This window comes from Anopheles gambiae, chromosome X (assembly GCF_943734735.2).
Source record: "Anopheles gambiae chromosome X, idAnoGambNW_F1_1, whole genome shotgun sequence".
Lineage (NCBI taxonomy): Eukaryota > Metazoa > Arthropoda > Insecta > Diptera > Culicidae > Anopheles > Anopheles gambiae.
In genome coordinates this window covers 17,238,680-17,251,083 of record NC_064600.1, presented here as the reverse complement: position 1 = coordinate 17,251,083, position 12,404 = coordinate 17,238,680, and the positions used below count along the sequence as shown (strand labels likewise).

The following is a 12,404-nucleotide window of genomic DNA, read 5'->3' as shown; positions in this document are numbered from 1 at the left end:
CAATGTACGGCTGCATTGGATACATTCTTCACTTCTTCACTAATAAAAAAAAACTACAATGTCTAGAATCACTGGTAGTACGGGCACTTAATTTAACATGTCACTTGATAACTTGATATCATAAACTTTAAACTACCTACCAAGCACGTACTACGAAGTATTGGAAAAAATGCACACAGCAGTTCTGATAGCGCTACACAGCGTGAATTTCGGTGCGTGATCTAGGCTTCACTGTCCTCGTAGACCCTCTTCCTGTGCCCTTGTGCCCCAATATCCTTGCACCACTATCGAACAATTCGTCGTCCAGGTACGGGAAAACTCTACCAACAACACATGCTCTTTCTTGTTCTCTTCCTTGCCCCCACCATACCTCGTGACAAACCGGAAACAGCGCTCGGGCGCCCAACGCCAAGGGTGCTTGTATAGACCTGCTTGCCTGTTTAGCAATGGAAAACGACTGCCGCGCGACTGATAGAGGGTGGAACGCCTCTGGGGCCCACCCGGCAAAGGCGGCTTTGAAACAAACGACGCTGAGGACGGATCGGTGTGCGTTTTTTTTTCTTTCTTCTATTTGTTCGCCGTTGTTCGCGAGGCATAAAAGGCACGTCCGTCGTTGCTCTCGATCATTTCCTTTCCCATCGCCTCTGAATTCTACGTTTGCTCTCTGTCGCGCTCTCCCTTTTTGCCCTTTCTCTCCCTCTCTCTCTTTCTCTCTCTCTCTCTCCCTCTATATTATTCTCTTTCTCTCTGTCAAACTCGCTCTCTCTCGCTCTCACTATTTATTTGTTTCATCATGCTGTTAGGGCGACCCTATTTTCCCATCCTCCCACCCATAACCACCACCCATTGCCGAGTTCGACTATTCGTTACATCCGAGGGTGGCATCTAGACGACTTAGGGTCTGCTGTAAGCTTCACTTTCCACCATGGTGCTGCTCCCCCGATGCCCATATACAGCTGCATCCGTTGCCAATTTCTGTCAATTGCAAACGATACATCTCCTACACACAACCTGCCCGCATACTGCGCCACGAAAGGTTGGGTTTTAGCTCAGACGCATCGATGAACAGCGTGCTCGTTTCATCGTTCGCTATCAGACTATGCAGTGTACTAGATCTGCGCTCCAGACCCGAATCAACATAATAGATCACTTCGACCCAAGCAGTCTCTAGCAACTGTTGCAGATCGTTTCCGTTTGCGTTCTTTGCAGAGACTTGAATGCTGAACAACATTCCGGACGTATTTTACTTACGTACTTACTTATCCAGCGCTACAACCGCTTTGCGGTCTTGACCTGCCTCCGGAGTTTCCGAAACAGCTCACGGTTTCGCACCTTCGTCTGCCAGCCCGTTATCCAGACCTTAATGACGGATGCCTCCACGCCATCTTGCCATCTCAATTTGGACCTACCACGCCTCCTCTGTCCTTGTGGACGGCCTAAAAGGACTTTACGGGCTGGGTCGCTGGGATGCGTACAAAAGGACTTTACGGGCTGGGATGCGTACAACATAACCAGCCCACCGGAGCCTGGCGAGCTTGATACGCTGCACGACAGTGAGGTCGCCGTACATCGTATAGCTCGTCGTTATAACGGCTCCTCCATTGTCCTTCCATACATACGGCCACGAATCCTTCAGAGCATCTTCCTCTCGAACGCGACTAACAGGGTTTCGTCAGATTTGGACAGTATCTCAGAGGCGTATGTGAGTACCTGTACTATATAGTTACTATATAGTCCCACCTTCGTCCATCGCGACAGGTTCTTTAAGGTGAACTGATTTTCCAGGCTGTAGAAAGACTGATTAGCAAGCCCTTAGCGCAGACCTTTGGTGGTAGCAAAAGGCCCTGAGAGTTTTCCATCCACCTTCACCTGGAAAGTAACGTTGGACCTGAAGCATCTGGAAGAATATTTTATAGACGGTATACAACACAGTAATATTCCTGTAGTTTTTGCAGTCCAACCTGTCTCCCTTCTCGTATATGGGGTAGATGATGCCGAAATTCCAATCACAAGGCATCGATTCGCTATCTCACACCTCAGGAACAATTTAATGAATCGTTTCTAGTCGTGTACTTTCATTCTAGCAACAGTAGGTTACCTTAGGTACAACGTTGTTTTGGTGACTATCGCTATCGCTTGGTTAAACATTCGTGTACGCCTCTTGGTTTGCTCGAGTTCCTCCAAGTCTTACTCTTCCCATGCGTGTTTCTTGGAGTGGAGCTCTTCGCGTCTGAGCCGTGTGTATTCCTCTGCGCATGCCCGCGTTCTGTGCCGTAGCTGCATTGCTCGGTATGCATTATTATTACGTTCAGTCATTTGTCTGCATTCTTCGTCGAACCAGCCAAATTTGGTATTGCCACGACGTGATGCGAGTGTATTTCTTGCACAGTTTATTATTCTTGTTTTTAGAGCGTTCTACCTCTCGCTCGTAGTTTCATATCTGTTTTCTGGTAGTAGATACTCGTCTAAAGCGGCTTTGAATGCCTGTTGGACAGTATTGTCCCTTAGAGAGTCCGTGTTGAGCCAAGGCTTGGTGTTTTCTCCACCCGCATTGGCACAGGGGCGGGCGATTCTAAAACGTATCACTAAGCCAACCAAGTAGTGATCGGAATCGATATTGGCTCTCCAATAAATACTAGCATTTAACCGACTATTTTCATTCTACGCACGTATTTGGTCAATACGCCTACGCCAATTGGTTTAAAAAGCAAAAAACGCTTTAATTTTACTGTTATTTTTTATTATTTAGCTTTATCTACTGATTCTTAGCTCTTCGATGATACTCGAACATACAAAAATATAACTGCCTAAGAATGAATTAATGTCTTCAGCTGCGCATTTCATAATCGAATTACACGATCGCTCGATAAACTCTCCTCTCTGAACACCAAACAGCTCAAACGCTGTCAACACATAAAAGCGGATCCTCACATACTGAGCCCAGTCCATGCTAGGAAACAACTGTGCTCAATCTGTGCTAGAGCTCGCTTCCAACGTTCGTACAGCTTTTAGGCAACGTAAAAGTTATGTCTTTTTTAGTTTAATTTGTTTCCCACACATCGGAGCAGCAACATAAAGCTGATGCAAGACGCTCAGCGCTCGCTATGCGAGACTGTCCGTCGTTTAGAGAGGTTCCTGTTTGCTAGCTGGTGCGAAAGGCACCCCGTTATGGAGTGGAGATCTACTGTGTACTAATTCTCCCTACATTCGATCCACTTTCGCATATGATGTCATGGTGAGATTACAGCTGAGTATCGTGGCTTCTACGCTGGGTGCAGTGTATAATTTATAAGTAAAGAAAAAAGGAACATAAATTAAACGCGGATGTTGAATTCGATACATTGGCTAGGAAGACGCACATTGCATATGGATTGTCGCAAACACTTTGCTGCGGGAAGGCCGGTCCACAAACGCGGCATTTGGAAGCACGCGGGAATTAGTTGTCTTAGCTCTACGTACACTCTACTACTAGATGGCATTTCAAGATTCCCTAAAGCACGCTCTGCTTGAACGCTTTATCTAAAATCCCCCCTCCAACAATGATCAAACCGATCAGGTGGAATTGCTCTGTTATCACATCCATTCACTATAGAATACTGGTTTGCAGTTACATCTGTGTCGCAACTACTATCTGCCATTGTTCTGTATGCTCCAGATCTATCCGGGAACCAGATTTATCGTCTAGTTATATGTAAAATGGAGTGCATACATTGTGACATGGAACAATCTTGTCTTTAAAATGCTTTTTTTGAATTTAACAAACAAAAAAGCTAATAACATTACTATGCACTCTAGGGGATTGAATTAAAACAATTCACAGTTCCTAACTATGTGTGGATTCAGCTAATCAGTACGATATGAAATATACACAATACAATTTGTACAAACAGTCATTTAACGAATCGGATTGCCTGTCTTTTCGTTCCTTTTGTTTGCGATCGGTTCCACGCCACATTGCTGCAATTAAACGCAGCCTTTCTTCTACGGGAACGCGCAAACACAGAGAAACAAAAAAACAGTTGGCTAGCTTAAATGCTGATTGCACTGATTACCACCTAACCAACACACACACACACGAGTAAGGGTAATCAAAATGCGATAAATGGCCAAGCACTCTTTGCGTCACTTTGTGTCGACACAGATCGCAAAACTTAGTTAAAACAAAAACGAAACGAAAGCACTGAGCCTGTGCTCAGTCGGTCACGCCAAGGTGCACCAGCTGCTGCAGGCACCGGTCCAGGTACAGCGGATCCGGATACATCGATATCTGCGACTTGTGCTCGACGCTCGTCCACATCACCACATCCTCGACGCCGGTCGTCACCGAGCGACCGATCGTGAAGAGCAGGCCGCGCCGGAACGCGACGTCCAGATAGTACAGGATCTTGGTGCCGAGCAGCGTGTTCGGCAGGTAGCAGCGGCGCGGAAAGCCGACCGCAAAGAAGGCGGCGCCCGGGTTAGGATGGTGCGGTCCCTGTATTCCGGAGGTGATACTGCAAAGCACGGAGGGGAAAACCAAACACAAAAGAAGTCAGAATCAGCGGGTGCAAAGTGGCGTTGTGGGGGCAACTTACTTGTACGTGATTTCGTAGATGCCGGTGGGTGGGTAGCCGGGCAGCCCGCCGGAAAGCAGCTGGTAGGTCATCGTGCCGGGCGGCTGGTTGCCGATCTTCACGCCGTACACCGACATGCAGGTCGGGCACTCGATGTAATAGTTCTGCGGAAGGGATGGGACAGTTTAGTGTGTGGTGCAGCGCCTGGGACAATCGTTATTGACAGAGCTCCTACAGAAGTGTCGATTTACAAACCCGCCCCAATACGAAAGCAACGCGATCTGATCAACGACTGTCTTTTGCAGTCCGAGTTTCCCCCTTTACATATGTTCTCTTCTTCTTGGGATACTACTATTCTTCCCCAATTCTTACAAATATTATAACCAAAACTATGAATTTATTTTTATGCGCTATTAGAAAACTCATAACAATGTAAACATTTGAAGAAAAAAAAATATATATACAGTGAATCCTCTCTTATTTGACACCTCTCCAATTTGAAAAACCTCTCTTATTTGAACATTTTGCACAGTCCCTTGATTTCCAGTACATTTTTGTTCCTCTAATTTAGAAAACCTCTGATATCTGTGTCCCTCTTATTTGTGTATGGTGTGCCATGGTTATTGAAAGATGTATGCTCAAATTGGCGATTCTGTTCGCAGTTTCCTATAGCAACAGTTAAGGCTGCATACTAAATGTTCTGTCTCCTTCTTGTTTGTATGGACCTTTCATTCACTTTTCACCTCTGTAATTTGTAAACCCCTCTTATTCGACAGTCCCATCGCCTCTCAAATAAGAGAGGGTTCACTGTATTTGATATTTGAATAACTGATTTGCCTTTAGTGCAATAAATTGGTATGTTTTAATATGGAATTCATAAGGATATCTATTCTGCTAACTTCTCGAATCCACAAATTTCTCCTCTCAACTGTTTTGAAATTCATTCTACCTGTGCCATCCACATCAAAATACAACCCCTCATAATGATTAATCCGTTCCAGTAATTCACTCACAATGCAAAAGCACGTTATGCGGGAGGATTTTTTTTTCCTCCATACTTTTGGTATGAAAAGTGAAATAATTGGCTCCAGGACCACAAATGTGGTGCTTCAAACGGCATATACGAACAAGATTGAATGTATTAGCATCAAGAAGATATTTGTAGTTCCCTATCGTTGTCGTTATTGAAACAATGATCGATTGGTTCAGTGTTTTCTTTAATATTTTCCAAATACATTGTTTCATGAACAATATATTTTGATTTGTGTCTAAGTGAACTAACTCCAATTAGCGAACAATATTCAGTAACTGAAGTGACGTTTTGGTGGATTTTTCATTGGCGTTGACTTATTACGTTATTATATTTTTTTTTTCATTTATATAATTTATATCACTATAGCAATTCGTGTGGCGTAAAGAATAACAAAAGTAGACAAAAGACCCAAAATTTGTTGGAAAAACGGACATTTGTGAAGAATTTCCCTTCATGAGATTCGGATGTTCCATGTTTTGACGTTTGAGTGTTTTTTACTGAGAATTTTGCCAGTTAACGAACTTCCAGTTGAAAAGCACTCCAGTTAAAACACATTAGCGGTCATCTACTGTATCAAAGCTCTTATTTGCCTGAGCGATGATTAAAATAAAAGAAATGCTCAATGTTTATCGATCATGATCTTGATCTCACTTGCAATGATTTTACTCGTTATGCGAGGTTTTTCTCGTTCTGAGAGGTATTTGTTGACTATTTAGATTTGCTGACTATACGAAAAACATTCGTTACGATGAGTTCCACTGCAGTAGTAAACTACCTTCGACAACTCGGACACCTTAATGCCAAACCCTTACAAGGTATTTCAAACTTGATAGTATTGTGTATGATCTGGGCTGGGAATGACTCTGTATCAACGAGCTGGAATCCTCTATCACGAATCAGCTTGCTGTTTATTTTGCGCTCAATGCGTTGGTTGATGTTTGGGCCATCCTTGCTTATCCTGACAAGGTGGTCTAAAGGAAGATTAGCAACTACTGGCCCTTTGAACATTTTCCCCAGAGGAAAATCAGATACCACAATGTCAAGAAAAGCGGAATACAGATGGAAGAGCATGAGCTTCGTCAGATTTTGAATGCTCTGTAGTTAATCATGTTCTGCTTCGTATTGCTTTCAAACAAAACCAGCTTCCTCATTTCGCTCATTAATACTTTAACTGCCACCCTATATCACATTGCGTATCAGGTACAAAGCTGGAGATGCATTAAACCCATCGTTCAGATGGGTATTACACGTTTTGTTCAACGTGTTAATGTAACAATTGTTTGAACTAGTGTTGGGTAACTCTAATTCAGAATCATGAATCTGAATGAATATTTGAGATGATTCAATTAATCAGAATCTATGTTGGAAAGATTGATGAATCTCAAATGTTCACCAATCTCAAATAATTCATGAATCGCGAAAGCTTCAATAATTTCGAAAGGTTCGTGAATCTCGAAAGATTTATGAATCTCCAGAGATTCATAGAGCTTGAGCTTCTTATTATTCTTCTTGGCGTAATAACATATGTGGTCATGCCAGCCTACACAGACTTTCGAGACTTCTTGGCATGTACAACACAGCCGGATAGTTTGTTTTGCTACGAGGATACGGTCCATGCAAGGCTTGAACCCACCACGGACATGTTATTAAGTCGTGTAAGTTAATCATTTTACCACAGTATGGGATTTATCAAATTAAATATTTTTAAAATTATACATTTCTAAACATTCATGAGTCCCTGGAGATGGATACATAAATCTTGGAAGATTCATGTATCTTACGAGATTCATGAATCCTTGGAGATTCACAGATATTTAGAGATTCATGAATCTTTGGAGTTTCGATTCGAGATTGGAATCACTCATTCCTGAAGATTCATATGAATGAATCTCAACGAAAGATTCATAAAATCCAACACTGGTTAGAATGAACAGTTTATCGATTTCGATTCTGGTGTGTTCAAACACACGCTTGTGTCAACACAAGAGTAAAAATTCCAGCATGATGATTTTATAAGCTATTTTATCATTTCCACGAAATCCGCGCCAAATGCAAAATCCGCGCTAGCTGTAACAGCTCTGGACTTACCTTTTGGGAAGCTGCTGTCCGCCGCTGCTTCACCAGCAGCAGGTTGAGACAGTCGAGATGCATCTGGTGCTTGCACCGGGCGAGCGCCACGTTCACCTTCTGGCCGCCGGGCCGCAGCTCCTCCATGCACATCGGGCACGGTTGGGCCCGGGGCCAGCGGGGCGGATCGGCCACCTGCACGTACTTCGCGATCGCCTTCGATTCGCGCGTCACGCCGACCACATGCAGCCCGCTACCAGTAGCATCCATCAGCGAGAGCAGCGCGGGGAAGACCGGTTCCGGCGTTGCCGGACGGCACCGGGCCTCGGGCGTACCGTGCTGCAGCAGCAGATCGCCGTGCTGGTCGGGCGGCGGACCGCCCTCGTCCGGCGGCGTTGCGATCGCGTGCCGCCGGAGCGACTGACCACCCACCTCGCCAGCCCCGAACGTGCTGCTCGTGCTCGGCATAAACACCTCGTCGCTGCCGATCGAGCTGTTGAGCATGTCGAACTCCCACGAGTCCAGATGGTGCCGGCTGCTGCTCGTTTGGCTCTCGTGGCTCAGGTAGGTGGAGACGGTGTCCACGCTCGGGCGGCGCGCCTTGTGGCTGCTGACCGCATCGCTGCCGCCCCCGCCGTGCGAGTACTGTTGACGGTGATGGTGGGCGGCGTGCTTCGTGTGGTCCGCCTGCTGTATCCGCGCCGTATCGGGCAGGTCGGCCGCAATGCACTGCTGAAAGGAGCGGCTGGACGCGAACGCGTACCGGTTGCGCTGCGTGGCTGCGTGCTGCGAGGAGTGCAGCTTCGGTCCGTGCATTGGCTGGGACAGCTGGTTTACGCAAGCGGTGCCCGCATTTGTCTTTGACCCGTGCGGTTGCTGATGTTGTTGTTGCTGCTGTTGATGCTGCTGTTGCTGCTGTTGCTGCTGCTGCTGTTGCTGCTGTTGCTGTTGCTGCTGCTGCTGATGGCATTGGTCATTGGTTTGGGCGTGCGATTTGTTGCCAAAAATGTTGTGCAGTATTTGCGTCAGTTTGCCCGGATTTGTCGCCGTTCCGCTCGGTGGTGCCGCCCCGGCCGTGCCACCCTGTTGGGCAGCGCCCCCGTTCCTAGCAGTTCCCTGGTTGCTGCCCTGGCCCTGCCCGCCGCCCGGCGGCACCACTTCCGGCGGCAGTGCCACCTTCAGCAGCGGGTACGGGGCCTGATTTTTGCGCCGAATCGGACAAACGACCGGCTGGTTACGCCGGCCGCCCAGCTGCGTCTGGCTCATGCAGCCGAGATCGATCAGGTAAGGGCGCTTCAGGGCGGTCTGGTTGAGGTCAAGCAGCGTTTCGCCCTTGGCCCACGCCTGCTCGATCAGCGACTGGACGTCGAGCGGGTACCGGTGCCAGGCGATCTTCGGGTTCGCCCCGTACCACTCCCACTTGATGCCCATCGCGGCGGGCGAGTTCGGCGGGTAGAGACAGCGCCGGACGCTCGTGTTGCGCCCGCTCGCCGTGCCGTGCTGCGTCTGCACCATCTGCACCAGATCCACCTCGTACAGGGCGAGGGCGGGATCGGCATCCTTCAGCAGGACGCGCGTCAGATTTTTCGTGTACGCACGCTCGAGCAACTGCGTCACGGACGGGCTGTACGGCAGCCAGGCGGTCCGATCGGGCAGCTCATGCTCCCACACGACCACGCGGTGCACCGGGGTTGACATTGTTTTGTTCGTTTGTACGCGTTTGTTTTTTGCCCTCTGGGCGGCTCAGTGGCTTCAGGTGACTTTTCCGCAACCGCTTTCTGTACGCTTAACTCTACGCTAATCCTAGATGCGACTCTCGCAACATGCTGCCTACAGGCTGCCGGGGCTGGACTGGGCAAATGCTGGTGCCAAAAAACGTTGCCCAGGGTTAATACTAATGGAAGTGGCCGTCTGTACTGCTGCCACGGTGTGTTCAGTTTCCTAGCTGCCCTTTACACACGCATAAATACACTCAATACGACGGCTCAATGGTGCGAATCTGCAAAGAAAATAGGAAGAATAATGCAACGTTCAAACATATTTCATAGCGAATGATTTAAATATCCAAATTAGAAACATAAGGGCACTCAGTCAGCCCTCACAATACACCCACACACAGATGCACGCAAATACACACACACACAGATGAATGTTGATGGTATGGTAAGGTTTATTGGTCCGCTCGTTGGCTGCACAGTGGTGGCTGATCACGATTGATTGATGATTTGGTTGAGACGAAGGTAACTTCAGCAATTTGGGCATCAAGTTTGTCATCACACACAGCCCTTTTGCCCTGCATAAGCATAGGCATCGACAGGCAACGCTTGAAGCAATCAGGTGGCCACATTAAGGCTTGCTCCCGTCCAACAGGTGTTTGCGCTACACGGGACGCACCACATCAGCATAGTATGCCGAGCGCGATTGGCTCAGAGAAAACAGAAATAAATCCCTAGAACCGATGCTTACTTTTCCACTCCTTCTCCGCACTTCTCCGAAGGCAACGTTGTGCCTGGTTGGCCTGGTTGGCCTGGAACGATTATGCTGCGGCTAGGCGCATGCGATGCTCACACCAGCACAGTGCCAAACATGGCGTTTCCATATTTGGCATTTCTAAGCTTGCTGCGCATACACACCACACCGTTCTGCGGCGACGGATTTATACGTATGTAGAGCCCGCGCCCACACCCAGCACACACACGCACACACACAAACCGAATGGCGAGAGACTGCTGAATAACGGGACTAATTTGCAGCATAAACTACACAATAAATAACGCCTTTAATTAGCGCATGAAACGTACCGCCACCACGCACCAAAACCAACTGCACCGTGAGCAAACCTGCTGGAATAATCCGTGTGTGTGTATGTGTGTGTCTACTTGATGCAGCGGATACGGAGCTGCGCTGCACGGCTACCGCGCTGCTTGTGTGCGATGCTTGCGCGCGTACGCAGGATGCACAGATTTACGCGAGCGAGACCGAGCGAGTGAACAAGTGTGTGTGTGTGTTGTGTACGGTGGATGAATATGAAAATGAACGCCCATTGCTCGATGACTGCGCGCACAGGCTTTGGAGGGCAACAGACTGGATTATTTTTATTTATTTGAATTGAAATACTGAATTGAAGGCAATAAATATAAATAAGGAAAAAACTAACACAAAACCAAGGTTTTTTTAAAACCATTAACCGTGATCTCAATAACCAAATTTACACCTTCATCTCCGACCGGAATACCCGGGTTATCCGATACATTTTGTGTGGGAAGTTATTGTTTTTCACATTAAAACTTCATTAACTTTTGTTGCGTTGAAAATTAAAATTTCAAATTCGGTACAAAGGAGCGGCCATTAATCTTATTTGCTTTAGTGAACAAATGGGATTTTTATAGTCTCGTTTACGATTTATATTATTTTTAAAGTATGACAACTCACCTTTTAAATGAATGTTTTTACTGCTGTTTTATGTAAAATATATTGAAAGTGTCTTTTCTAAAGTGCCACAAATCCACTAAACGACCACTAACGGGTCCTAAACGACTCAAACTCTCAACCTAAACGGAATATAGAAAGACTTCGTTTAGCAGACGGCAAACGACTCATGCATTCTAAAAATAGCGAAAAAGCTGGTGGCGCTCTCTGTTGGTGGGATACCCTAACCAGTTGAGCTTCATCGCTTGGAGGAGAGCTTAGCTTTCTCATTTCCACTGTACTGTTGTATGGTTTCGCATTGAAGTTATGCATCGCTAGAACTAGAACGGCGATACGATTGTTTAAATACTAAACTACAACGGAAACCACCAGCACTGAAGCAAGTGAGATTTGAGTAATAGTCGTTGGTGTTGATACCCACGTATCTGACCACACGACCATTCATATAGATTTTTGCTCAGAAAGTTAGAAGGCTATATCCCAAGCGCCACAGATTAAGCTTAAACGACTGGAAAATTGAATATCCAAAGAAAAAAAAATGAAAGCTCCACAGCTTCATTGGTTTGATCAATAGATGGCGTATTACAACTCATCATTATATTGCTATCCTTTTCTTGCAATGTGTTTCGACAAGTTTTATCTTATCATGACCTATATAGCCTTCTAACTTTCTGAACAAAAATCTATATGAATGGTCGTGTGGTCAGATACGTGGGTATCAACACCAACGACCATTACTCAAATCTCACTTGCTTCAGTGCTGGTGATTTCCGTTGGAGTTTAGTATTTAAACAATCGTATCGCCGTTCTAGTTCTAGCGATGCATAACTTCAATGCGAAACCATACAACAGTACAGAGGAAATGAGAAAGCTCTCCTCCAAGCGATGAAGCTCAACTGGTTAGGGTATCCCACCAACAGAGAGCGCCACCAGCTTTTTCGCTATTTTTAGAATGCATGAGTCGTTTGCCGTCTGCTAAACGAAGTCTTTCTATATTCCGTTTAGGTAGAGAACTTGAGTCGTTTAGAAGCCGTTTAGTGGTCGTTTAGTGGATTTGTGGCACTTGGGATAGGTCATGATAAGATGAAACTTGTCGAAACACATCGCGAGAAAAGGATAGCAATATAATGATGAGTTGTAATACGCCATCTATTGATCAAACCAATGAAGCTGTGGAGCTTTCATTTTTTTACTATGGATATTCAATTTTCCAGTCGTTTAAGCTTATCTGTGGCGCTTGGGAGGTCATGATAAGATGAAACTTGTCGAAATATATTGCAAGAAACGGACAGCAATATAATGATGAGTTGTAATTACGCCAT

At 46.2% G+C, this 12,404-nt stretch overlaps 1 protein-coding gene across 4 annotated transcripts; it reads right to left on the bottom strand.

Annotated features, from left to right (window-relative positions):
* Window positions 1-2,718: 2,718 nt before the first annotated feature.
* On the bottom strand, window positions 2,719-10,692 carry LOC1277419 (protein deltex). 4 transcript variants are annotated; one of them, XM_061663234.1, is made up of 4 exons: window positions 10,120-10,692; window positions 7,675-9,652; window positions 4,575-4,717; window positions 2,719-4,493 (listed from the first exon to the last, which is right to left on the bottom strand). In XM_061663234.1, the coding sequence occupies exons 2-4, from the start codon at window positions 9,349-9,351 to the stop codon at window positions 4,193-4,195; spliced, it is 2,121 nt and encodes a 706-aa protein (XP_061519218.1). In that variant the 5' UTR covers window positions 9,352-9,652; window positions 10,120-10,692; the 3' UTR covers window positions 2,719-4,192. The 4 variants fall into 4 exon arrangements, with proteins under 4 accessions (XP_061519218.1, XP_061519221.1, XP_061519219.1 ...); XM_061663237.1 differs by having other exon boundaries at window positions 10,455-10,692; XM_061663235.1 differs by lacking the exon at window positions 10,120-10,692 and adding an exon at window positions 9,767-10,104.
* Window positions 10,693-12,404: the final 1,712 nt, after the last annotated feature.

Bases quoted from the DNA above. Each gene is read 5' to 3' on its own strand.
- LOC1277419 (XM_061663234.1), bottom strand. From the start codon at position 9,351: ATGTCAACCCCGGTGCACCGCGTGGTCGTGTGGGAGCATGAGCTGCCC. The intron at 4,718-7,674 runs GTAAGTCCAGAG...TCCCTTCCGCAG, and splicing joins GGACAGCAGCTTCCCAAAAG to AACTATTACATCGAGTGCCC. The intron at 4,494-4,574 runs GTAAGTTGCCCC...CGTGCTTTGCAG, and splicing joins ATCTACGAAATCACGTACAA to TATCACCTCCGGAATACAGG.